At 42.8% G+C, this 25,813-nt stretch overlaps 1 protein-coding gene across 1 annotated transcript in view; it reads left to right on the top strand.

The window, feature by feature from the left end:
* The window catches only part of atrip (ATR interacting protein), a 50,849-nt gene extending 26,051 nt beyond the window's left edge, over positions 1-24,798 (top strand). Inside the window, 4 exon segments of the mRNA XM_034164622.1 lie at positions 19,099-19,182; positions 23,525-23,603; positions 24,118-24,342; positions 24,524-24,798. Of these exon segments, the coding sequence (XP_034020513.1) occupies positions 19,099-19,182; positions 23,525-23,603; positions 24,118-24,342; positions 24,524-24,597 (462 nt within the window). The 3' untranslated portion in view covers positions 24,598-24,798.
* Positions 24,799-25,813: the final 1,015 nt, after the last annotated feature.

The following is a 25,813-nucleotide window of genomic DNA, read 5'->3' as shown; positions in this document are numbered from 1 at the left end:
ATACGACTACAAAGTCGATCATCGACCTCCGGCTCAGGGTGTCCTGGTGGCACGTGCACTTATGGACACCCTTGTGCTCGAACATGGTGTTCGTGATGGACAAACTGTGGATAGCACAGAAGTCCAACAACTGAACACCACTCGGGTTCAGATCGGGGAGGCCATGCTTCCCAGTCACCCCCCCCCCCCTCCAGGTCTCACTGTTGCCGCCCACATGGCGTTGGAGTCCCCCAGTCAGAGCACCCCTCCCAGGACTCCAAGAAGGTCGGGTACTCTGCACTACCGCTCGGCCCATAGGCCGAGACAACAGTGAGAGCCCTGTCCCCAACCCGAAGGCGTAGGGACACAACCCTCTTGTTCACCGGGGTGAACGCCAACACATGGCGACTGAACTGGGGAGCAATAAGCAATGCTGCCCCAGATCGCTGCCTCTACCCGTGAGCAATGCCAGAAAAGTGGAGCGTCCAGCCCCTCTCCAGGAGTTGGGTACAGGAGCCCATGCTGTGCATGGAGGTGAGCCCGACTATCTCTAGTCGATACCATTCAACCTCCTGCACGAGCTCAAGTTCCTTCCCCCCCACCGAGGTGATGTTCCACGTCCCAGCAGCCAGAGGCTGTGAGTGCGGACCGGGCCGCCAGGCCACCCGCCCTGGACTGCCACCCAGTCCTCTCTGCACCCGACCCCCATGGCCCTCTCTGCAGGTGGTGAACCCACAGGAAGGGAGGCCCACATCGCTCTTTCGGGCCGAGCCCGGCCGGGCCATGTGGGCTAAGGCCTGACCACCAGGCGCTCGCGCGCGAGCCCCAACCTCAGGCCTAGCTCCAGGGTGGGGTCCCGGCTCCGCTATACCGGGCGACATCTCGGCCCTTGATTTTGTGTCGGTCATGGGTGCTTCTTGAAATAAATAAACATTACAAACCTAATTGTATGTCAGGGTCCTCATGCCTCTCCTGGATGGCATGGGTGTCTACTGACATGGCTCCACTGAGGAGGACTAACAGGGGTTCCCTGGACTTACCCCATGCCCCAGCTAGATCCTACGCTACACTTTATTAATAGTAGAAAGAAGGAAAGGATAGAAAGAATAAAACCACTGATAAATTGGACTCTTCTACTTCCTACAACTAAACATTCCGCCTAAGCAGTCTAAACGCAAGTATCTAACGACTCATCTTCTTCCTCCATCAGTCTTGGGTCTTCGTCTTCCAGGCCTACTACCTCAGGAAAGGAGACCAATGGGACTACTTCTTCAGGGAAATATTGGGAGGGGGGTATTGTGGTGTATCGTCTACACCGAGTTGAGCAGCTCTACATCATGTTTTTTCTCCCTACGCAGCAGTATGTTGAGGGCTACGCACGTAGGACGGAAGAAAATAAACATATTTAATTTTCGTTGGTGTAGCGTGATGGACAGCACAGCGCAGCGTTACTGTATGCAAGTCTGTGCAACACGGTGCTCCTGTACACAACCAAAAACTGAGTGCATCCAGAGTGAAGCTGGAGAACAAGATCACATAGCTGCAGCGCATCTGTGTGCTCTGAACAGCTGATGTAACTGATGGACGTGTGTGTGCTCAGAACAGGGAATCATACCTCAACTCAGAAATCCAGAAACACAACAGAAACAGCAGGCCTCTCTGTCTGTCTCTGTCTCTCTGTGTGTGTGTGTGTGTGTGTCTGCTCAAACCTGAATAAGCGCTGTGACTCTTCAAAAAATAAAAGCCTCGTCGCTGCATGTCGGTGTGCTCATCAGATGCCCTGATCAATCAGGTCTGATCAAATCAGCGGAACTGATCGGAGCAACCGGAGCTTTAAAAGTTTAGAGTCACAGCGCTTCATTCACAGCAGCCTTTGCCACAACCAGACTCAGCAGCATCTGGACACAATGAAAATTATATATAAAAAAAAAAATAATAATAATAATTAATAACGTTAAATCACTCTGTTTCTGACGTGCACCACACGGTGCAGTAGAGAACAGAGTGCACTTCCACAGAGCTTTGGCTAAATACATGGCAGTAATCAATCAATCAATCAATTTTTTTAATATAGCGCCAAATCACAACAAACAGTTGCCCCAAGGCGCTTTATATTGTAAGGCAAGGCCATACAATAATTATGTAAAACCCCAATGGTCAAAACGACCCCTGTGAGCAAGCACTTGGCTACAGTGGGAAGGAAAAACTCCCTTTTAACAGGAAGAAACCTCCAGCAGAACCAGGCTCAGGGAGGGGCGTCTTCTGCTGGGACTGGTTGGGGCTGAGGAGAGAACCAGGAAAAAGACATGCTGTGGAGGGGAGCAGAGATCGATCACTAATGATTAAATGCAGAGTGGTGCATACAGAGCAAAAAGAGAAAGAAACAGTGCATCATGGGAACCCCCCAGCAGTCTACGTCTATAGCAGCATAACTAAGGGACTGGTTCAGGGTCACCTGATCCAGCCCTAACTATAAGCTTTAGCAAAAAGGAAAGTTTTAAGCCTAATCTTAAAAGTAGAGAGGGTGTCTGTCTCCCTGATCTGAATTGGGAGCTGGTTCCACAGGAGAGGAGCCTGAAAGCTGAAGGCTCTGCCTCCCATTCTACTTACAAACCCTAGGAACTACAAGTAAGCCTGCAGTCTGAGAGCGAGCGCTCTATTGGGGTGATATGGTACTATGAGGTCCCTAAGATAAGATGGGACCTGATTATTCAAAACCTTATAAGTAAGAAGAAGAATTTTAAATTCTATTCTAGAATTAACAGGAAGCCAATGAAGAGAGGCCAATATGGGTGAGATATGCTCTCTCCTTCTAGTCCCCGTCAGTACTCTAGCTGCAGCATTTTGAATTAACTGAAGGCTTTTTAGGGAACTTTTAGGACAACCTGATAATAATGAATTACAATAGTCCAGCCTAGAGGAAATAAATGCATGAATTAGTTTTTCAGCATCACTCTGAGACAAGACCTTTCTGATTTTAGAGATATTGCATAAATGCAAAAAAGCAGTCCTACATATTTGTTTAATATGCGCTTTGAATGACATATCCTGATCAAAAATGACTCCAAGATTTCTCACAGTATTACTAGAGGTCAGGGTAATGCCATCCACAGTAAGGATCTGGTTAGACACCATGTTTCTAAGATTTGTGGGGCCAAGTACAATAACTTCAGTTTTATCTGAGTTTAAAAGCAGGAAATTAGAGGTCATCCATGTCTTTATGTCTGTAAGACAATCCTGCAGTTTAGCTAATTGGTGTGTGTCCTCTGGCTTCATGGATAGATAAAGCTGGGTATCATCTGCGTAACAATGAAAATTTAAGCAATACCATCTAATAATACTGCCTAAGGGAAGCATGTATAAAGTGAATAAAATTGGTCCTAGCACAGAACCTTGTGGAACTCCATAATTAACTTTAGTCTGTGAAGAAGATTCCCCATTTACATGAACAAATTGTAATCTATTAGACAAATATGATTCAAACCACCGCAGCGCAGTGCCTTTAATACCTATGGCATGCTCTAATCTCTGTAATAAAATTTTATGGTCAACAGTATCAAAAGCAGCACTGAGGTCTAACAGAACAAGCACAGAGATGAGTCCACTGTCCGAGGCCATAAGAAGATCATTTGTAACCTTCACTAATGCTGTTTCTGTACTATGATGAATTCTAAAACCTGACTGAAACTCTTCAAATAGACCATTCCTCTGCAGATGATCAGTTAGCTGTTTTACAACTACCCTTTCAAGAATTTTTGAGAGAAAAGGAAGGTTGGAGATTGGCCTATAATTAGCCTAAGATAGCTGGGTCAAGTGATGGCTTTTTAAGTAATGGTTTAATTACTGCGACCTTAAAAGCCTGTGGTACATAGCCAACTAACAAAGATAGATTGATCATATTTAAGATCAAAGCATTAAATAATGGTAGGGCTTCCTTGAGCAGCCTGGTAGGAATGGGGTCTAATAAACATGTTGATGGTTTGGATGAAGTAACTAATGAAAATAACTCAGACAGAACAATCGGAGAGAAAGAGTCTAACCAAATACCGGCATCACTGAAAGCAGCCAAAGATAACGATACGTCTTTGGGATGGTTATGAGTAATTTTTTCTCTATAGTTAAAATTTTGTTAGCAAAGAAAGTCATGAAGTCATTACTAGTTAAAGTTAATGGAATACTCAGCTCAATAGAGCTCTGACTCTTTGTCAGCCTGGCTACAGTGCTGAAAAGAAACCTGGGGTTGTTCTTATTTTCTTCAATTAGTGATGAGTAGAAAGATGTCCTAGCTTTACGGAGGGCTTTTTTATAGAGCAACAGACTCTTTTTCCAGGCTAAGTGAAGATCTTCTAAATTAGTGAGACGCCATTTCCTCTCCAACTTACGGGTTATCTGCTTTAAGCTACGAGTTTGTGAGTTATACCACGGAGTCAGGCACTTCTGATTTAAAGCTCTCTTTTTTAGAGGAGCTACAGCATCCAAAGTTGTCTTCAATGAGGATGTAAAACTATTGACGAGATACTCTATCTCACTTACAGAGTTTAGGTAGCTACTCTGCACTGTTGTTATATGCATTAGAGAACATAAAGAAGGAATCATATCCTTAAACCTAGTTTACAGCGCTTTCTGAAGGACTTCTAGTGTAATGAACCTTATTCCCCACTGCTGGGTAGTCCATCAGAGTAAATGTAAATGTTATTAAGAATGATCAGACAGAAGGGAGTTTTCAGGGAATACTGTTAAGTCTTCTATTTCCATACCATAAGTCAGAACAAGATCTAAGATATGATTAAAGTGGTGGGTGGACTCATTTACTTTTTGAGCAAAGCCAATAGAGTCTAATAATAGATTAAATGCAGTGTTGAGGCTGTCATTCTCAGCATCTGTGTGGATGTTAAATCGCCCACTATAATTATCTTATCTGAGCTAAGCACTAAGTCAGACAAAAGGTCTGAAAATTCACAGAGAAACTCACAGTAACGACCAGGTGGACGATAGATAATAACAAATAAAACTGGTTTTTGGGACTTCCAATTTGGATGGACAAGACTAAGAGTCAAGCTTTCAAATGAATTAAAGCTCTGTCTGGGTTTTTGATTAATTAATAAGCTGGAATGAAGATTGCTGCTAATCCTCCTCCTCGGCCCGTGCTACGAGCATTCTGACAGTTAGTGTGACTCGGGGGTGTTGACTCATTTAAACTAACATATTCATCCTGCTGTAACCAGGTTTCTGTAAGGCAGAATAAATCAATATGTTGATCAATTATTATATCATTTACCAACAGGGACTTAGAAGAGAGAGACCTAATGTTTAATAGACCACATTTAACTGTTTTAGTCTGTGGTGCAGTTGAAGGTGCTATATTATTTTTTCTTTTTGAATTTTTATGCTTAAATAGATTTTTGCTGGTTATTGGAAGTCTGGGAGCAGGCACCGTCTCTACGGGGATGGGGTAATGAGGGGATGGCAGGGGGAGAGAAGCTGCAGAGAGGTGTGTAAGACTACAACTCTGCTCCTGGTCCCAACCCTGGATAGTCACGGTTTGGAGGATTTAAGAAAAGGAGTGCTTTAGTTAAGGCACGTGAAGATTACACTGGGAAACAAATCGTAATCTAGATAACTAGATCAATCTAACTGCGCAGATTAACAGCTAACGGATACAGAAAAAACACCGTTGTGCTCCGGAACAGGAAGTGATACAATACCGCAGTGAGAGCCAACCACCAGTAGAGGCCATATCAGTAATGAAACTAAAAACCCATGATACAGTCCATTGTTTTCCAAGTTTTTCCAGATATAAGACTTGTTCTTCCCTCTGCTCCTTTTCATTCATTGTCTTGTAATATATTCATTTCTGCTTTTCTGTTTTTCTTTTAAATGAATGAAATATTGAGAAAAAAAAAATGCAGTGACGTGTTCTGCACAGCCGGCAGGAGTGAACTGGGTTTAAATAGCGGCAAGGGCTACACGTGACTGTGTGCACACATTAAAAAGTGAACACATGTAGCTCCAGGAAGATCTATGAACACGGAAAAAGGCTGAGTACGTGCGCATTTCGGGTGTATTTAAATGAAATTAAATGCTGCAATTTGCAGCTCTACGAATACGCCAGTGTGAAAGGGGCTTAAGGCAGTGTCTTATACAAGAGATACAGCAGCAACCACACAGAACCAATACAGAGATTGCTACTATAAGAGATAACAAATCAAGGCTGCTAATCCCTTCCACTTGCCAAATTGACGTTCGAACCAATCACCTATTGGATTTTTGGATCCCAGAGGTTCTCAGTCAGTTCTGTGAGAGTATTTTCAGCCCTGAGATGACTCTTGATACTGCGCCATTAGGAGCAGTATTCTTTGGTATAAATGTACAACACTCCTGGCCAATATGTAGCATACACCCCCATTTTATGCCAAAATCATATCTAGGGCCAATCGATTTTGGTAGGTCATTAAGGAAGTGACAGCCAGTTGTTCATGTAATATGGTCACTGCATCTCTAGTTAAATTATTCAATCGTTGTACATTGTTTTTGTGCAAATATTTGCTCATTTTGAATTGGATGCTTGCAATACATTTCAAAAGAGCAGGGACAGGGGCAACAAAAGATTGGGAAAGTTGATGAATGCTCAAAGAACACCTGCCTGGAACATTCCACAGGTGAACAGGTTAATTGGAAACAGGTGAGTGTTATGATTGGATGTAAAAGGAGCATCCCTAAAACCTCAGCCATTCACAAGCAAAGATGGGGCGAGGATCACTACTTTGTGATGCTACTACTACTACTGATGACGTGAATGACTCATTACCATGAACAAAAGACTGAAACTGCTTTGACCTGAGTACCCCATTGTAAACAGGGGACAAAGCAGTTTCAGTCTTTTGTTCATGGTAATGAGTCATTCACGTCATCAGGAGAGTCGTCAAGGGAGCCATCAGGAGAGGCGTCCGTCCCATCATTAGGAGGGACAGCTGCCCTGTCATTAGGAGGGTGCTAACTAGAGCACAATCGGTGCTAATTAGGCTATTGTTTAGGTCACTAGCCTATAGCAGTCTGCCTCTCGGTAGGAGGGGTCTGGTTAGGTTTAAAATTCTAGCTTTGTGGCTTCTGTTTATTCTTCTCTGCAAGAGTCAAGACAGAAGTCAGACTACCAGAGCAAGAATTTTAGTGAGCAAGAAACGTCCTTGCGTCAAGTCCAGTCGAAGATTCAAGCTTCTCTACTATGGAAACCACCTGGACAACTGAGAGCCTACACAGAAACTCGCATGAGCTTCTTCACACAAATCCATCAACAGCCCCATCGGGGCTACCAGTTGGCCCTCATGGCTCCTCCATAAGCCGTCGTCCCCTTTCTTGGCTCCTTTATTGAGCCAACCTTGTTTTTAGAAGGAGCTGCATCCTCTTTTCTGTACATTAAGTACGTCCAAGTGCTCCCTAGAAAGTGACAGCAACTTGGTTTCAAAACAGTCCACCTTATCAAACTGTCTTCCTGACTATGTTCAGCCACAACCCACTCTGTCTCACCTTGCGTCTGAGCCTGAGCCTGAGTAGCCACCATCTGATATATCCTCCTGCCTTTTTCACTGCAATATCAGCTGCTTCATAACCCGTTCAATCTCAGAATCATTCCTCTGGTGTCCTTTACACTTCAAAATGGCCGCTTGTTTGGGTTTTGCTAACGATTGATACAACTCCAGTAACAATTCAAGATGTTTAACATGATCAGGTAACGTCTTTTCTCCTCCAATGACACAGATCCACATGAACGACTTGCACAGCATATGCAGAATCAGTACATGTGTTCACCACCTCTGCATAACAGTAGGCTGCAACCAAAGTCTGCAGTTCAGCTTTCTGCTCCGAAGCTAGAGGGACAATTTATCTGCCACCACCATTTCAAATCCATCTACTGATCGTGCCACCACAACATATGCTGCTACTACACTACACCACTGCTACTACAGTTGAATGACTGTGTCCATCACCAAAAAGAGTAACATCTGGGTCGACCAAGTGTTAAGAAAAACAGTATCATGTATCTTAATCTGCTTTTTTGTCTCTAACTCGGTCGTGTGCAGTACAATCATGATCCTGTCCAGGAAGAAGTGATTCAACTACATTCACCTCCTCAAATGTGTAGAGATTGTTCCAACAAATCATGCAAAGCCTGGGTACGATACAGGGACACAGTAAATGCCTGAGAGCTCGAAAATGCCTTCACCCCATGTTGAGTATGAACAGTCTTTTTTTTCTGACACATCCAATGAAAAGGCTTCGATAATCTGGTTGCACCAATGTTCCGGCTGCTGCCACGCCTATTTCATATCAATAAATCTGTCTCCAAAGTCCAAAATAAAGGAGAACCATAATTTCTATACCCCACCCTGGTAATCAATCCCAAATCCACCCTGCCAGGAACGTCACACGCTGCCTGGCACACTGCAACTTCTCCTTCGACACCTTATACCCACATTGGTATACAACCCTGGCAATAATTATGGAATCACCGGCCTCGGAGGATGTTCATTCAGTTGTTTAATTTTGTAGAAAAAAAGCAGATCACAGACATGACACAAAACTAAAGTCATTTCAAATGGCAACTTTCTGGCTTTAAGAAACACTATAAGAAATCAGGAAAAATAATTGTGGCAGTCAGTAATGGTTACTTTTTATACCAAGCAGAGGGAAAAAAAATATGGACTCAATTCTGAGGAAAAATTATGGAATCACCTGTAAATTTTCATCCTCAAAACTAACACCTGCATCAAATCAGATCTGCTTGTTAGTCTGCATCTAAAAAGGAGTGATCACACCTTGAAGAGCTGTTGCACCAAGTGGACTGACATGAATCATGGCTCCACATGAGAGATGTCAATCGAAACAAAGGAGAGGATTATCAAACTCTTAAAGAGGGTAAAATCATCATGCAATGTTGCAAAAGATGTTGGTTGTTCACAGTCAGCTGTGTCTAAACTCTGGACCAAATACAAACAACATGGGAAGGTTGTTAAAGGCAAACATACTGGTAGAGTAAGGAAGACATCAAAGCATCAAGACAGAAAACTTAAAGCAATATGTCTCAAAAATCGAAAATGCACAACAAAACAAATGAGGAACGAATGGGAGGAACTGGAGTCCACGTCTGTGACCGAACTGTAAGAAACCGCCTAAAGGAAATGGGATGTACATACAGAAAAGCTAAACGAAAGCCATCATTAACACCTAAACAGAAAAAAACAAGGTTACAATGGGCTAAGGAAAAGCAATCGTGGACTGTGGATGACTGGATGAAAGTCATATTCAGTGATGAATCTCGAATCTGCATTGGCAAGGTGATGATGCTGGAACTTTTGTTTGGTGCCGTTCCAATGAGATTTATAAAGATGACTGCCTGAAGAGAACATGTAAATTTCCACAGTCATTGATGATATGGGGCTGCATGTCAGGTAAAGGCACTGGGGAGATGGCTGTCATTACATCATCAATAAATGCACAAGTTTACATTGATATTTTGGACACTTTTCTTATCAATCAATCAATCAATTTTTTTATATAGCGCCAAATCACAACAAACAGTTGCCCCAAGGCGCTTTATATTGTAAGGCAAGGCCATACAATAATTATGTAAAACCCAACGGTCAAAACGACCCCCTGTGAGCAAGCACTTGGCTACAGTGGGAAGGAAAAACTCCCTTTTAACAGGAAGAAACCTCCAGCAGAACCAGGCTCAGGGAGGGGCAGTCTTCTGCTGGGGACTGGTTGGGGCTGAGGGAGAGAACCAGGAAAAAGACATGCTGTGGAGGGGAGCAGAGATCGATCACTAATGATTAAATGCAGAGTGGTGCATACAGAGCAAAAAGAGAAAGAAACAGTGCATCATGGGAAACCCCCCAGCAGTCTACGTCTATAGCAGCATAACTAAGGGATGGTTCAGGGTCACCTGATCCAGCCCTAACTATAAGCTTTAGCAAAAAGGAAAGTTTTAAGCCTAATCTTAAAAGTAGAGAGGGTGTCTGTCTCCCTGATCTGAATTGGGACGTATCCCTCAATTGAAAGATGTTTGGGGACGATGAAATCATTTTTTCAGATGATAATGCATCTTGCCATAGAGCAAAACTGTGAAAACATTCCTTGCAAAAAGACACATAGGGTCAATGTCATGGCCTGCAAATAGTCCGGATCTTAATCCAATTGAAAATCTTTGGTGGAAGTTGAAGAAAATGGTCCATGACAAGGCTCCAACCTGCAAAGCTGATCTGGCAACAGCAATCAGAGAAAGTTGGAGCCAGATTGATGAAGAGTACTGTTTGTCACTCATTAAGTCCATGCCTCAGAGACTGCAAGCTGTTAGAAAAGCCAGAGGTGGTGCAACAAAATACTAGTGATGTGTTGGAGCGTTCTTTTGTTTTTCATGATTCCATCATTTATTCCTCAGAATTGAGTGATTCCATATTTTTTTTCCCTCTGCTTGGTCTAAAAAAGTAACCGTTACTGACTGCCACAATTTTTTTTCCTGATTTCTTATAGTGTTTCTTAAAGCCAGAAAGTTGCCAGTTGAAATGACTTAGTTTTGTGTCATGTCTGTGATCTGCTTTTTTCTACAAAATTAAACAACTGAATGAACATCCTCCAAGGGCCGGTGATTCCATAATTTTTGCCAGGGGTTGTAAGTGCCTCAACACCAACTCAGAGCTTCCAATATCCAACTCACTTTTGGTAGCAGCAAACAAAAGATCCGCATACTGTAGAATGGTTTAACCTTCAGGCAGGCTCAACTCTGCAAGTTTCTTTTTTTGTAAAATAACTGAATATGGAAGGTGAGTCCACAAACGCTTGTGGCAGTCTGGTGTAAGTATACTGCTTCCCAAATTAGTAAAAGTGAAAACATCTTGAGAATCATAATCCAAAGGGATCGAAAAAATGCATTAGACAAAATTAGTTGCTGTGAACCACGATATTCTGAAATTACTGAGGCAAAGTGTACGGATTAGGTGTATCAATTCAATCAATTTTATTTATATAGCGCCAAATCACAACAAACAGTTGCCCCAGTGTATCATAGAGAGAGGGTACCACCGGTTTGTTAACCAGCCTCAAATCATGAACCATACAATATTCACGTTTATTTGGCTAGGAGCCGGCAAAATGGGTGTGTTCCATTTTGAATCGGCAGGTCACAACACTCCCTTTTTCCAACAACCCTTCAGTTGTCCTCTGGAATCCCCTTTCCTGATCAATCTTCAGGGGATATTGACGCTGCCAAACGTTATGACTCCCTCTCGAAGTTCCACCTTATATGGAGGAACATCCACTTTCTCAACATCCAAGGCACCAGCTGACCATAACCCTGATGGGAGTGATTCAGCAACCGCTCCACTGATGGATGATCTGTGTTTTCCCTACCACGAGTCTGACTCCAATGCTTCTTTCCAGGAACCAATTCCAGGACTTCAACGTAGTGCGAAGGTTCTCAAGAAGAGGCCAATATCTGATAAGTACCAGTAGAATGGGGAAAACAACAACTTACTGGATTGTGTATGACCCCAATCAGTGGCCTCCAGACATCGTTCATCATGGGACCCAAGTTTTGGCCTCACCTCCCTGTACCACGTTCAAGGTAATATGGGGAGTTGATGTCTTCCCAGAGCATTTAGCTCCATCAATGGGCAGGTATGATCACCGCAACCGCAGTTCCCTCCTTGCCCACATAGATGTCCTGTGTAATCACTTCCAATTTGTCCCATTTGTAATCAAATGCCAACCAATCTGTCCACAACACATCATAATTCTCATTGCTCTCAAACTCATATTTAAAAGTAACATTTGGAGGATCTGAAGGCAGATCCAATGGACTCACCACATCAGTCCACCTTTCCCAAGCCCTAAACTGAGCTAGAAATCAAGTATCAAAATAATTTTTTCCCAGTCCCCACCATACGGTCACCAAATCCGAGTTTTCATCAGCCAGTAATTGCCGTTGTAACAACTGATTTTTCCAATAATGTTTCATAGTGGCATATCTCACCCCCTTTCATTGGGGAAGGTCACATCCACGACTTGGCGTCATTATAATAGACACTTTGAGTTTTCCTATAATATCTCTAGCCAATATATTGACTGGACAGTCCAAGGAGAGCAGAAAAGAACTTTAACGTTTCCCATTCCACCTGAACAGGTTTTGACATGGGCCACCATTGTTCTTTTCCTGAGAAACCCACCACAGGTACGGTAATCATAGATGGCTTCAATGACTCTTTGAGTGTTGAATACCTAGCTCTAGTGTCAACCAACATACGTGGACCTTGCCCTCATTTCCACCTGTACAGTTGGTTCCAAAAATTCCTCTTCAAAGCTACCTGTGTGGGCATCTGGGCACCCCTGTGGCATCTGCTGTGTACCTGGGGCTTGATGCCAAGCAGTCCCCGGCCAGGGTACACCATAACCATTCTGATCATCCTGGCCCGATATCTGAGGTATAGCAGTGAGGAGGATACCGAGAGTATCCATAAACCGGTACCTGTCCTCTCACCCCCTTCAATGGACAAGCACATGCCCATGTCCCAGTAATCCACAAAGGAAACATCCTCCATTATCCCTTGGTGTCCTCCGATTCTAAATCCAGGTGGGCGTCTGCGTCCCCCTTGCATTCCTTGAGGAGGCCTGAACCAGTTATTCCCTCCTCCATATTGTGCCATTCTCGGCTAAGGCGATGGAAGAACACAAGGGATCGAGGTGGCAGGGGGCACTCTTGCCAGGTACTCTCTCTATCAGTTTAGTCAGTTGCTTTTGAAGATCAGACAATTCTCTGGCCTCTTTCTCTTTCTCCTGAAGATCATTGTCCATATTTCACAGTGTGTGCCGCCCACATGGCCTCAGTCATCTTGTTTAGTCCAACCACTGCAAAGAGCATCTTTTTCACCCTATCTGACATCGATTTCTCCACACTCCCTCTAAACAGTTGTAAGACTGGCTCACTTTTCTGGGATCAGTCCCAGTTTTCTGCTGCCAAAGAGTCCTTACTGTCATCAAATACACTGCTCTCCTGAATTTGGAACAATCTGCTGCAACTCCGCCGGATTCATCCTCACCGGATACCGTCTCCGCAGTTCAGTCCATAACACTCTCACCTGTGATGCATCGGATGTTCATCAGGGATATCTGTAGTTTGACACGCTTCCTCAATATCAACCAGTTCTCCCATACTGGTACATGCAGTGAATACCTCCTCAAATCACCCATGGCTGGGATATAACCAGTGCACAATTCCAAAAAACAATATTCATCAAGATGGCGGCGCGTATAGACGCTGACCCCTCGCTCTCCCAACTTTGCGGTGATATGTTCTTCAGATCAGTGTTGTCATATATATATATGATCTGTTGCTTGTGACAATGTCCTGCACTGATTCACTTTATCACCATCACACACTTAGCACAGTGTCTTAAACAAAAATCTGCTGCTGCTACAAATACTGGTTTGCACTACTCTGCACTTTCCACTTCTACTATTACCTCATACACTACACTGTAAATACTTGTGCACTTTTCTGTCCTTATTGTCGAAATGTCGTGTCCTGTCATCAACGAGGGAAGGTGAGAAATGAAATTCGAATCCTTGTATGTCCGTACATGTGAAGAATTGACAATAAAGCCGACTTTGACTTTGATCTATCCACCCTACTGCCCCATCATGCAAGGGTGGCAATTTAGATTTCATCATGCATGTATCAGCCATGGAGAAGGTCCCTGTAGGTGACCTGTGTCTTACCTCCTTTCTGTGTCTGAAATATGGGCATCTGATGTGCACGTGATTGAGTATCACAGTTTTCCCTGTCCTTTTTTTAATGATTTGAATTCACCGGTAGGGGGGCCCCCCCCTTACATTGGTGGATGTTTCCTGGGCACCCAAGGGGTGTCTTACGTACCTCTTCCTCTGAACGTTTCTTTCAAATGTCCTCATCACTGTCGTCCACTTCAACCTCATACTTATACCCCAGAAACGGTTCTCGAAGTGTGGATGCCACTGGACCCAGAGCACGAAGACCGCCAGTTACTTCCAGTGCCGATGAATATTAGCCATTACCTCCTTTGTACGTGACTTTGATGTTGAGGATTCTGATTATTCTACGGCCTCCTGAACAGACTCAATCCCACTTATTCCTAACTCATCAACCACGTTGCAACACCGGCATCCGTTCTGTCTGATCTAAGATGTGGCCCCTAGTATGGCCTGTATTGACCTCGCCTATCCTGTGATTGTACATCACACACCTGTCCTTGTACAGATTTTGGGTCCATCAATATTAGATCCAAATCATGTTGATTTCCTCTCATCATGACGGACATCCAAAAGTCCCTTTTGAACATACAACACAGGGTATTGTCCCAGATGGCCTACGGCCCCAGAATCTGATACATCCGGATATGGTGGTGGGGCGCAGAGGATTTAAATCGGGGTTATAACGATTTGGAACAGATTTGTCGGTGACTGAAGAAAGACACCAGCTGGTCGTGATGCACCACATACAGTAGTGTTCAGAATATAGTAGTGTTAGTGTGAACTACAAAGATTATCCAGGTTTTGAGTATATTTCTTATTGTACATGGGAAACAAGTACCAGTAGATCAGTAGATTCTCACAAATCCAACAAGACAAGCATTCATGATATGCACAACTCTTAAGGCTATGAAATTGGGCTATTAGTAAAAAAAGTAGAAAGGGGGTGTTCACAATAATAGTAGCATCTGCTGTTGACGTTACAAACTCAAAACTATTATGTTCAAACTGCTTTTTTTAGCATTCATGATATGCACACTCTTAAGGCTATGAAATTGGGCTATTAGTAAAAAAAAAAGTAGAAAAGGGCATTCACAATAATAGTAGCATCTGCTGTTGATGCTACAAACATTAACTAGTATTTAGTTGTATACCACAGTTTTTCATGATTCTTCACATCTGTGAGGCATTAATTTTGTTGGTTGGAACCCAGATTTTGCTGGTTACTAGTGTGCTTGGGGTCATTGTCTTGTTGAAACACCAATTTCAAGGGCATGTCCTCTTCAGCATAAGGCAACATGACCTCTTCAAGTATTGTGACATATCCAAACTGATCCATGATACCTGGTATGCGATATATAGGCCCAACACCATAGTAGGAGAAACATGCCCATATCATGATGCTTGCCACCACCATGCTTCACTGTCTTCACTGTGAACTGTGGCTTGAATTCAGCGTTGGGGGTCGTCTCACAAACTGTCTGCGGCCCTTGGACCCAAAAAGAACAATTTTACTCTCATCAGTCCACAAAATATTCCTCCATTTCTCTTTAGGCCAGTTGATGTGTTCTTTGGCAAATTGTAACCTCTTCTGCACGTCTTTTATTTAACAGAGGGACTTTGTGGGGGATTCTTGCAAATAAATTAGCTTCACACAGGTGTCTTCTAACTGTCACAGCACTTACAGGTAACTCCAGACTGTCTTTGATCATCCTGGAGCTGATCAATGGGTGAGCCTTTGCCATTCTGCTTATTCTTCTATCCATTTTGATGGTTGTTTGATGGTTGTTTTCCGTTTTCTTCCACGCGTCTCTTTTTTTTTTTTTTTGTCCATTTTAAAGCATTGGAGATCATTGTAGATGAACAGCCTATAATTTTTTGCACCTGCGTATAAGTTTTCCCCTCTCCAATCAACTTTTTAATCAAACTACGCTGTTCTTCTGAACAATGTCTTGAATGTCCCATTTTCCTCAGGCTTCAAAGAGAAAACCATGTTCAACAGGTGCTGGCTTCATCCTTAAATAGGGGACACCTGATTCACACCTGTTTGTTCCACAAAAATTGACGAACTCACTGACTGAATGCCACACTACTATTATTGTGAACACCCCCTTTTCTACTTTTGTTTTTTTACTAATAGCCCAATTTCATAGCCTTAAGAGTGTGCATATCATGAATGCTTGGTCTTGTTGGATTTGTGAGAATCTACTGAATCTACTGGTACCTTGTTTCCCATGTAACAATAAGAAATATACTCAAAACCTGGATTAATCTTTTAGGTCACATAGCACTATTATTATTCTGAACACTACTGTATGTCCTCTGTTCTTCCATTCTGTTGTGTATTCACAGTGGTTTATGTCACCGGAGAAGAAACAGGTCGCATTTTATTTTAACCACTGATTCACAGACATACCTAAAACTCATGGAGATATTTAGACAATCTGATTTTTGTGTGCTCCCTCTCTCTGAAGTGTTTTCCATTTGGTGGCCTCTCGCATCACCTTTTCAAGCTCCCGTGTCTCCTTCATAGCCTCCCTCATACAGCTATGCAATATTTCCACATCTGGATGAGACTTCTTAACATCTCTACCCCATAGTTCCTCCTTTGCATTTCAGTCACAAATCTCTCATACTTCCTTCTCTCTGTTGTCTCATCTGCAGTTGGCAACATTTTTCAACATTATTTTAAGAGTCTCTAATAACATGTACCCAGAGTCCCTTCAGGACATTATGCCATTCATCCATCATTTTCTGACTCATGTTTCTCCCTGACCACCACCACCACAAAAAAAGACATATTGTTTTGATTATTGGTATTATTTTAAAATGTTTTTAATTACAGAATTAATTAAATAGTAATTGTTTGCCATATAAAATTTAATTGCCCCGTTAATTGAACGAAAAAAATAATTTGGAAAATCAAAAATGACAAAATAAAAATAAATAACCAAATAAGATTTAACAGTGTATTACCAGCAGATGGCAGCACCCCACAGAACACTCAAAAAATCCAAAAGGGAAGTAGAAAGCCTGCATGGCTTCCTGTTTGTCTCTGTCCCTCATCCGTAAAGCAAGTTAAATGGGCTCTCCGCCAAACGGAAGAAATAAACTTGGACAGAACTATCTTTTTCAGCTGTTTCGTTTTTTTCAATCATGTGGACTGATGTTGCTCAATCACTGCTGCTTTTCCCACACACATCAACAAAAAACTCTGGAAAATCACTAATACTGTTGTTGTCCATTTGGCTGCTCCTGCTTTGTTCGGGGTTGCCACAGCGGATTCAGCTAGATCCGCATTGGTAGTTTTATGCCAGATGCTAGATACTATGCGCTTAATCAATAGCAATCTGTATTATCTAATGTATCTGCGTCCTTTATTTTAGCCTAAGTTAGCAGCTAACGCTCATTTAACATGCCCTGTGGAATTCACAGCAGAAGCCTGCGCTTTACTGATCGTAAATCAGCGTCGCTGTCTGACTGGAGAAAAGCTGTACCAGTCACGGCAGCAATCCATGTTAAAACAACAAAAAATACAAAGTTAGCAGGCCATAACAAACTAAAACATAAAAAACAGAAAATTTTGCTCAAAACTCAACAAAAATAATCAACCTAAAACATCACAGTTAAGACACAAACATAGATCCCAACTAACATTATTTAGGTAGAATTTTGCATGCATTGAAATTCTAAACATTTAAAACAATCATATTCATCACACAGAGGCCTATCTCATTAGACAGTGACACAGTGTCCAAACATGGGACTTGGGTGTGAGTTTACACAAAGGACTGTTTCATTCGTGTTCACACCGGCCCCAATATTTGTTTTGTCAATCAGATAATCACCGTCCTAAAATAGCTTTTTATCGTCCTACTCCCAAATTACCCCCACAGATCCGAACAGAGGCATTCCAAATAATGGTGGAATTTTTCCTCACACCTAAAGTTATTTGGAAAACACACCGCCAGCGTACTTCTGTAACCACAAGCCACCCACATCATATAGAAAATAACAAGCAGTCAGTACTTATTACCAAGGCGAATCACTCCTCGATAATTTGTTTCTCATTGGGGCACTGCACCCCCGGCAAGGAGGACACTCCACTCCTCCGCTTCCAAAACCCTCCACTTCTGGGCATCAGCTGGACAACTAAACAGCTAAACTTTTCCCCAAATAATAAATGACCATAAATATTAGAGAAGAGAAAAGGGCAAGAAAAAAAATTCCACCATGACTTGTAACATCGTCCAAAGTTAATGACGAGATTTTGGACACAGACCGCCACTTTAACACAACCAGTGTTAATTTCACAGAAATCAATATTGCAGAAATTTGATAACAGGTTTTCTGCTCACCGTACAGAGGCGCCTTTTAGTTGATTGTACAAAAACAAGTCTGTTGTCATACCAGGCGGGTTCAAATAAACCTCACTGGGAACAGTTATACATCTGGGTCAAACAGCACCACTTGTAACTCTCCCACTCTTACTGTAACACTGTCCCTCACAAAGTACAAACTAACTATTCCGCACTTTAAATTTATTCAAAGTCACAATGGAATCAGGCCTGGATTCTGAAGAACTTCTCTCACACATGAGATCCGCCAGTTCAGAACCAAGAACAATGGGTACAAACAGTTTTAGAAAACACTTCATGGACGTAACAAAGGTGGACCTTATTTTGCAAAATTCTTCCCTTATTGGTCCCCGTGGGCATTCAAGGGAGGTCCCACCCCCTGCCACTGACCCTCGCGGTAACGGGACGTTTATGATTTATAATGAACCTGAATCTCTTTGTTCTGAGTTGTAAAACTCATTGAATCCAGTTAGACATGCACATTCCAACAACTAACAGGCTAAAAGTATGTGAAACTAAGGCCCAGTCTCAGTTCTCTTTTGTACCCTTCCCCTTGGCCCTACCCCGACCACCACTCCAACATGTGCTGGGGCGTCTCTGGCTGGTACCATGCTGTGTGAAAATGAACACAAGCTGCATAAGAAGCACTGCTGATACTCATGCTTGTGTAACCTACGTTGGACATGGGAGGTGGATGCTCCAATAAGGAGGCTAAAGCTCAAGGGCTTCTGCTGTCTCTCGCTGGAAGAGGGAGGTTTGCTGATTGGCCCCTTTGACTCAAAGTCACATGGATGTGGTCGCTGGCTGACGTATTGGGTGTGAGCCGCACAGCACTGGGACTGGACCCCTGCCTTGGGTCCTGGATGGTAAAGATGAGGGAGTGTCCACTGCAGTGTCCAGGCCCATGCTCATGCTGTAACAGTGTGTTTTAGGTTGTGTGTTCATGATGCAGCAGATTATGTTGTTCATGTTTCTTTGTTTACAGACGGTTCGTTTGCTGAGCAGACTGACTCAGAGAGCAGAGATCTGGAACAGCATTGTGCACACCGGCTGTCGTTGTTACACCGAGGTAAGTGTCAGCACATTTGGAAGTCTTATAACACAGGGGTCACGGCCCCTGCCCCTGGAGGTCACCTGTCCTGCCTGTTGTCCAGTTGTCCCTGCTCCACCCATTGGTAACTCACAAAGTCAGGTATGCTCAGCCAATCAGAAGCAAGGATATGCCAGGCCTAACCAGTCAGCAGGTTGCAGCAGGTAGACATGGAAAACATGCACTTCAGGTGACCTCCTGGAACAGGTTTGGTGACCCCTGTATGGATTTCAGTGAAACATCATCATATGAAGGAAAACCGTTCCAGTCCATCATCTTCAAAGGGATATGACTGGACTTTGGACTGCCTGCTGGATGACCCTCAAACACCCGGCCATCATCACATCTCATAACCCTACAGGATGACTAGAAGGACCAGGACCAGCGATAGTCCATGCAAGCACTGAACAGGGTCGGCGTCGGAGCACATCCCCGATAAACACCAGAATTTACTGCAAGGAATCCACAGACTCCGCCTCCACTCCGCACAGTACAGCTGAGCCGGGATCTCGCAAATTCTGAGCCTGCAATCTGATGGACCCCATCTTTTGTGTGTGTGTGTGTGTGTGTGTTAATCCATGTGTTTCACCTTTAGCCTGCCAGGGACTACAGATGAAAAGTCACATGCATGGATAATCTGGCACATTTCATTCCTTTTCAGCCACTTGTCATGGTTGTAGCAGAGCAAACAGCTCTTCCCACACTTCACTACCCTCAGCCAAGTCCTGTAACTCTTCCCACAAGAGCCCAAGGTGTTTCTGAGACAGTTGGCCCTGCCTCCAAGACCTCCTTAGGAAGACGACCAGCAGGCATCTTCACCTGATGGCCGAACCACCTCAATTTCAATTTCAGTTGAACCACCTCAACCAACATTTATGCCTGACAGACTTCAGAAAATGAAACAAAGTGGGGTCATTCCATCTCAAGTCACCCAGGGGCTCCCAGGTCACCCCTCAGTTCTGTTCTGTCACTTTATGCTATTCCTGTTACAAATTTATGGTGAAATGCCAAATATTAGGTCTGCAGTTTGCAAACATTTGAAGTTACAGCCTTTGGAAATTCATGATAACAGTGTTTTCTAGCAACTTTACATGTGGATAATGAGCTCCCTGTATATGCCTCACAGCTTTGAAACTGCTCATGCCAGGCTAACCTTTTGAGTAGAGTTGGGAAATGTTGGTGGTTTTGGTGTATCCAGTGTCATCTATGAAGGGTCAAAGTGATCAAAATTAATTGAAATATCGAATGTGGTAAATATGAACGTAGTAAAACATAGATTGTGCAATACAGTACAAACTATTGTACTGTGGTGTATAATTCTGCTGGATGACTGATACCAAACCAGAAGTAATTTATTCGATATTTTGAACAACCAGTTTTACTGTCTGTTTACTTCCATTTACATTTATGACCCCATTAAATGTAAAACTTATTTTACTACTGGATTTTGCTTAAACTGCTTTTCAAACTGTTAGCATTTAATTTAAATCAGTAAACCTTGGTAACTTTTACAAATCAAATTGATGTTACACAAAAGTGGAGAAATTTTAGCAAAAAGTAGAAAAAATTTATTCAAAATTCACAGTGAAACATAACCGGTGTATAACGTGAAGGCAAATCAAATCAAATCAGTTTTATTTATATAGCGCCAAATCACAACAGTTGCCCCAAGGCGCTTTATATTTGTAAGGCAAAAGCCATACAATATTACGGAAAAAACCCCAACGGTCAAAACGACCCCCTGTGGCAAGCACTTGGAGACAGTGGGAAGGAAAAACTTCCTTTTAACAGGAAGAAACCTCCAGCAAATGACAGGTGTCCCATTCTGCTGGCATGAACCTTTGCAGCGGTGACTCTGAGAAAACCATCTGAACACACACACACAGCATACATATTTTAATTAGTGCTGTCAGGTTATTAAAAAATAATGTATTGATTACAGGGTTTGTGATTAGTTAATCTAAATTAATCATTTAATTGCAGGTATATTTAAAAAAAATGTGTGTTTGGGGCATTTAATAATCTGGTAAACAGGATGTGGGTTATTTCTGTTAGACATCAAGCAGGTATTAAGCTGTAAAGTTGATCTTAAATTGGGAGAAGTGTCTAACTGGAATTTGGATGAGTTAAATGCAGACAAATTTCATTGTATTTATGTGTACAATGACACTAAAAGGCTGTATTATAAAGAATGTCTATAAAAAGAGAATTGTGGGAGTTTGGAGGCTGATTCTTTCTGCACAATATGACGCCTTTAAAATCTGGAGGAAAAACAAACGTTTAATGCGTTTAACCTGTTCGAGTCAGTGATGATGTTAATTAAGTCATTAAAACCGAATTAAACATTTTGTGCATTAACGTCGGTAACGCACAAACTCCCACGTTTGATTTTAACAATAGTTATCAAAGCAAGTTACTTCACTATAAAAAGTATTGACATCCAACACATTTATTGTGCTCAGAAACGCGTCTTCATTTACAGACCAAGTCACTGACATCTAAACAAAATGGAGCAAAGTGTGACAGGTGCTGTAATTATCCATCCATCCATCCATCTTCTTTCCGCTTTATCCGGAGTCGGGTCGCGGGGGGCAGCAGCTGAAGCAAAGCTGCCCAGACCTCCCGATCCACACACACCTCCCCAGCTCCTCCAGGGGAACCCCAAGGCGTTCCCAAGCCAGCCGAGAGATGTAGTCCCTCCAGCGTGTCCTGGGTCTTCCCCGGGGCCTCCTCCCAATGGGATGTGCCCGAACACCTCTCCAGCGAGGCGTCCAGGGGGCATCCGGAAAAGATGCCCGAGCCACCTTAACTGACTCCTTTCGACGTGGAGGAGCAGCAACCCGTCTCTGAGCTCCTCCCGAGTGACCGAGCTCCTCACCCTATCTCTAAGGGAGCGCCCAGCCACCCTGCGGAGGAAAACTCATCTCGGCCGCTTGTACTCGTGATCTCCTTCTTTCGGTCATGAGCCAAATCTCATGACCATAGGTGAGGATCGGAACGTAGATCGATCAGTAGGTGCTGTAATTAATTAATCTAAATTAACGCCTTTATTTTGACAACCACAGTTTTAATACTTAATAGAGGCGCCTGCAGTTATTACTTATGAGCTAACATTAGCTTACTGTCATGCTTTGTCTCTTCGTCTGTAGCAGCTTGTGTCTTCTCGTCTTCATATTGTTGTATGAATTCCCCGAGTACTCTGTACTTCTCAAGCCGTGTTTCGTCCGTCGCCAGCAACCTTCTCAAAAAAACTCACAGAGCAGTAAACACACAGAGTGTGCCATTGTTGTTTGTGTTGCGTATAAACCGACGTCATGTGGCGCTCTTCACCTGCAACTCCCAATGGCGCCACGCCGTGGTCAGTGACATGCGCAGTGGCTCTGGACTACAAATTTCCGCTGTCGCAACAGTGGCTGCTGCCGTATTCCGATCCAGTGGAATTGAGCAAAATTGCACAGTTGACGCGGTGATGATACAACTGAAGTGGTAAAGTGAACCTGCTAAAACTGTGGCCGTGAATGAAAACATTCAACATTAAATCGAGTACAGTCAAATGATACAATGAAGTGTGTAAAGTAGAGGTACTAAAACGAGGCAGTGACTTAAATTAGCCAATGTTATATTTTTAAGACATAATATTTATAAGATTAATATTTACCATAATGTGATTTTAATGGCATCCAAATTTAACAATTCTAATTTCAAAGGGGCATATTAATCGAGTTTTTACGTCACTCATTTTCATGTTTAGTACTCACACCTTCCATTTTTATCAAGTCCAGTTTTACCCTTTTGATTTTTTTTTTAACCACATTCAATATTTACTGCTTTCACTTTTAACCACATTGTTTTACTGCTTTCATTTTCACCACAGTCTTTTACTGCGTTCATATTTACCACATTCAATATTTCAATAATTTTGATCACTTTGACCCTTCATAGTCATCTGCCTTCCACAAAGGCCTCAAAATAGTAGAAACCCAAAATTTTACATGTCGTTCATATCTTTGATTAGTTCAAAATCAAAGAAATATGCTATCTCTGGCTATAGAACTTTTTTGTATGATGGTTTGATATAATGGGAACATATTTACACATTTAAATGAAACACCAGGTTGTTTTAACAATGTACAGTTGTTGACAAATAATAATTTTGAAAAAGTGTCAATGTGCCCATTTTCCTCACCCCAGATGCCAGTGTGGACAGTTGACTGTCATATTCATATTTTTACCATATATAATATTCTTACATAGCTCACATTTTTGTGTTTAGAAAGTGAAAGTAGGCTTTGTGGTTTCTCTCTAAATGACTTCCTGGCAGTTGGTTCAGATGGTTGTGATCGTGTCCCATCGTCAGTGGTTGGATCTTCGAGGCGCTCAGGACCCGTCTGACTCCACAGGTCAGGCTTTGAAACACATGCCCTCCTCTTCCTAGTGGGTTCAGTGTGTCGTAGCTGTTTGAGATCTAAAGTAAATGATCTCACTCACTGAAACTTTTCTAAACATTATCTTGGGGGGGGGGGGGGGGGCTAGAGGTTTTCAAAATGAATTAGTCATAATTTTTTTGGGATGAATCAAAGAGAAGGGAAAGGGGGCTGTCTTCCACCCCCCCCCCCCACCCCAAAAAAAAACTACATATTTTCCTTATTCTTGGGGGGGGGTGGGGGGTGCTCTGATCTACACCAACTGAGAGCAGATGACTGTTTTAGGGTCGTGTTCATCTCCAAACCTGAAGCGTCAAAGGTGGTTCTGTGGACAAGTCGTCCTTTTTCTTTCAGCGCTGTAACAGATGAGGGATTCCTTTTATCCTTTTCTAACTTCCTTATGACATCACAAAGCTGTGATTGATGTAGGAGTGTCACTGTGTGTGTGCAGCATCTACACTGGTTCACAGTCTGTGTCTTGGTCTGGCAGACTGTCTGGCGAGGAGGCCTTCCTGGAGCCTCGCCCCTCCCACCCCGTGGTTTTGGGGGGCCGCGGCATCGCTGCTCAGGGAGTCCACACTGCTGCTTCACTGGATGCTACTTCATCACAGCAGCTTCTCGGAGAGCTGCAGGCCGCTGCTGCACATGTACGACCAGATGATCCCGGCGGTACGACAGACGCTGAAGAGGATCCCCGAGCTGAGCGACGGCGAAGGTATCAGGCGTTTTGTGCCTCACAACTCAAGTTAGTCAAAACCAAAGCTGCCCCCTGTAGGTGGGCTTGTGGTGTTGTCGCAATGCGGTTTAAGGCTTTAACTGAGGGAGAGAGCAGCTTGATTGGAGGTTACTTTGTGAAATCTGACCTCAGGCTTGTCGTTTTGTTTGTTGTCTGTCAGAATTGGCCGTGGATGAGCTCTGCCGTTCAGACGGTGATGATGCTGATGACATGGACATCGATACTGGTACCTGATTGGCTGACGGGTGGACGGCTGTGTTAGCGTGTCAGACGGGTCATGTGACTTCCCCACGGAGGCGGTGTTGCTGCTTTGTTGACGGGTTTGTCAGACTGATTAGAAAAACATGAAGGTGAACTTTGATCTTTGATCTGAACTTTGACATCACAAAGTTAAAAAAAAAAAAAAAAAAAACATTTCTGTGACACGTCATAATCGATGGTGTGAGACGTTAATCAGGTCTGAAAGATGGCGGCTGCACGTCTGTCATTAAATGATCTTTGATCGTTTTTTTTTTTTCCTATCAAACCATCGATCGTTAATTAAAAAAAATAATAGAACTTAAATTAATAGACGTTTCTTTTTGTGATCCAAAACGTTTTTATCTCTGGTTTAAAGACATAATTACATTTATAATGACAGCAATATTTCACACCACAGGAAACAAACTTTACATACAGTAGTGTTCAGAATAATAGTAGTGCTATGTGACTAAAAAGACTAATCCAGGTTTTGAGTATATTTCTTATTGTTACATGGGAAACAAGGTACCAGTAGATTCAGTAGATTCTCACAAATCCAACAAGACCAAGCATTCATGATATGCACTCTTAAGGCTATGAAATTGGGCTATTAGTAAAAAAAAAAAAAAAAAAAAAGTAGAAAAGGGGGTGTTCACAATAATAGTAGCATCTGCTGTTGATGCTACAAACTCAAAACTATTATGTTCAAACTGCTTTTTTTTAGCAATCCTGTGAATCACTAAACTAGTATTTAGTTGTATAACCACAGTTTTTCATGATTTCTTCACATCTGCGAGACATTAATTTTGTTGGTTTGGAACCAAGATTTTGCTGGTTTACTAGTGTGCTTGGGGTCATTGTCTTGTTGAAACACCCATTTCAAGGGCATGTCCTCTTCAGCATAAGGCAACATGACCTCTTCAAGTATTGTGACATATCCAAACTGATCCATGATACCTGGTATGTGATATATAGGCCCAACACCATAGTAGGAGAAACATGCCCATATCATGATGCTTGCACCACCATGCTTCACTGTCTTCACTGTGAACTGTGGCTTGAATTCAGAGTTTGGGGGTCGTCTCACAAACTGTCTGTGGCCCTTGGACCCAAAAAGAACAATTTTACTCTCATCAGTCCACAAAATATTCCTCCATTTCTCTTTAGGCCAGTTGATGTGTTCTTTGGCAAATTGTATCCTCTTCTGCAC

The sequence above is a fragment of the Thalassophryne amazonica genome, chromosome 3 (assembly GCF_902500255.1).
Source record: "Thalassophryne amazonica chromosome 3, fThaAma1.1, whole genome shotgun sequence".
Classification (NCBI taxonomy): domain Eukaryota; kingdom Metazoa; phylum Chordata; class Actinopteri; order Batrachoidiformes; family Batrachoididae; genus Thalassophryne; species Thalassophryne amazonica.
Note: the sequence above shows the minus strand (reverse complement) of the source record. Positions and strands in the feature narration are given on the sequence as shown.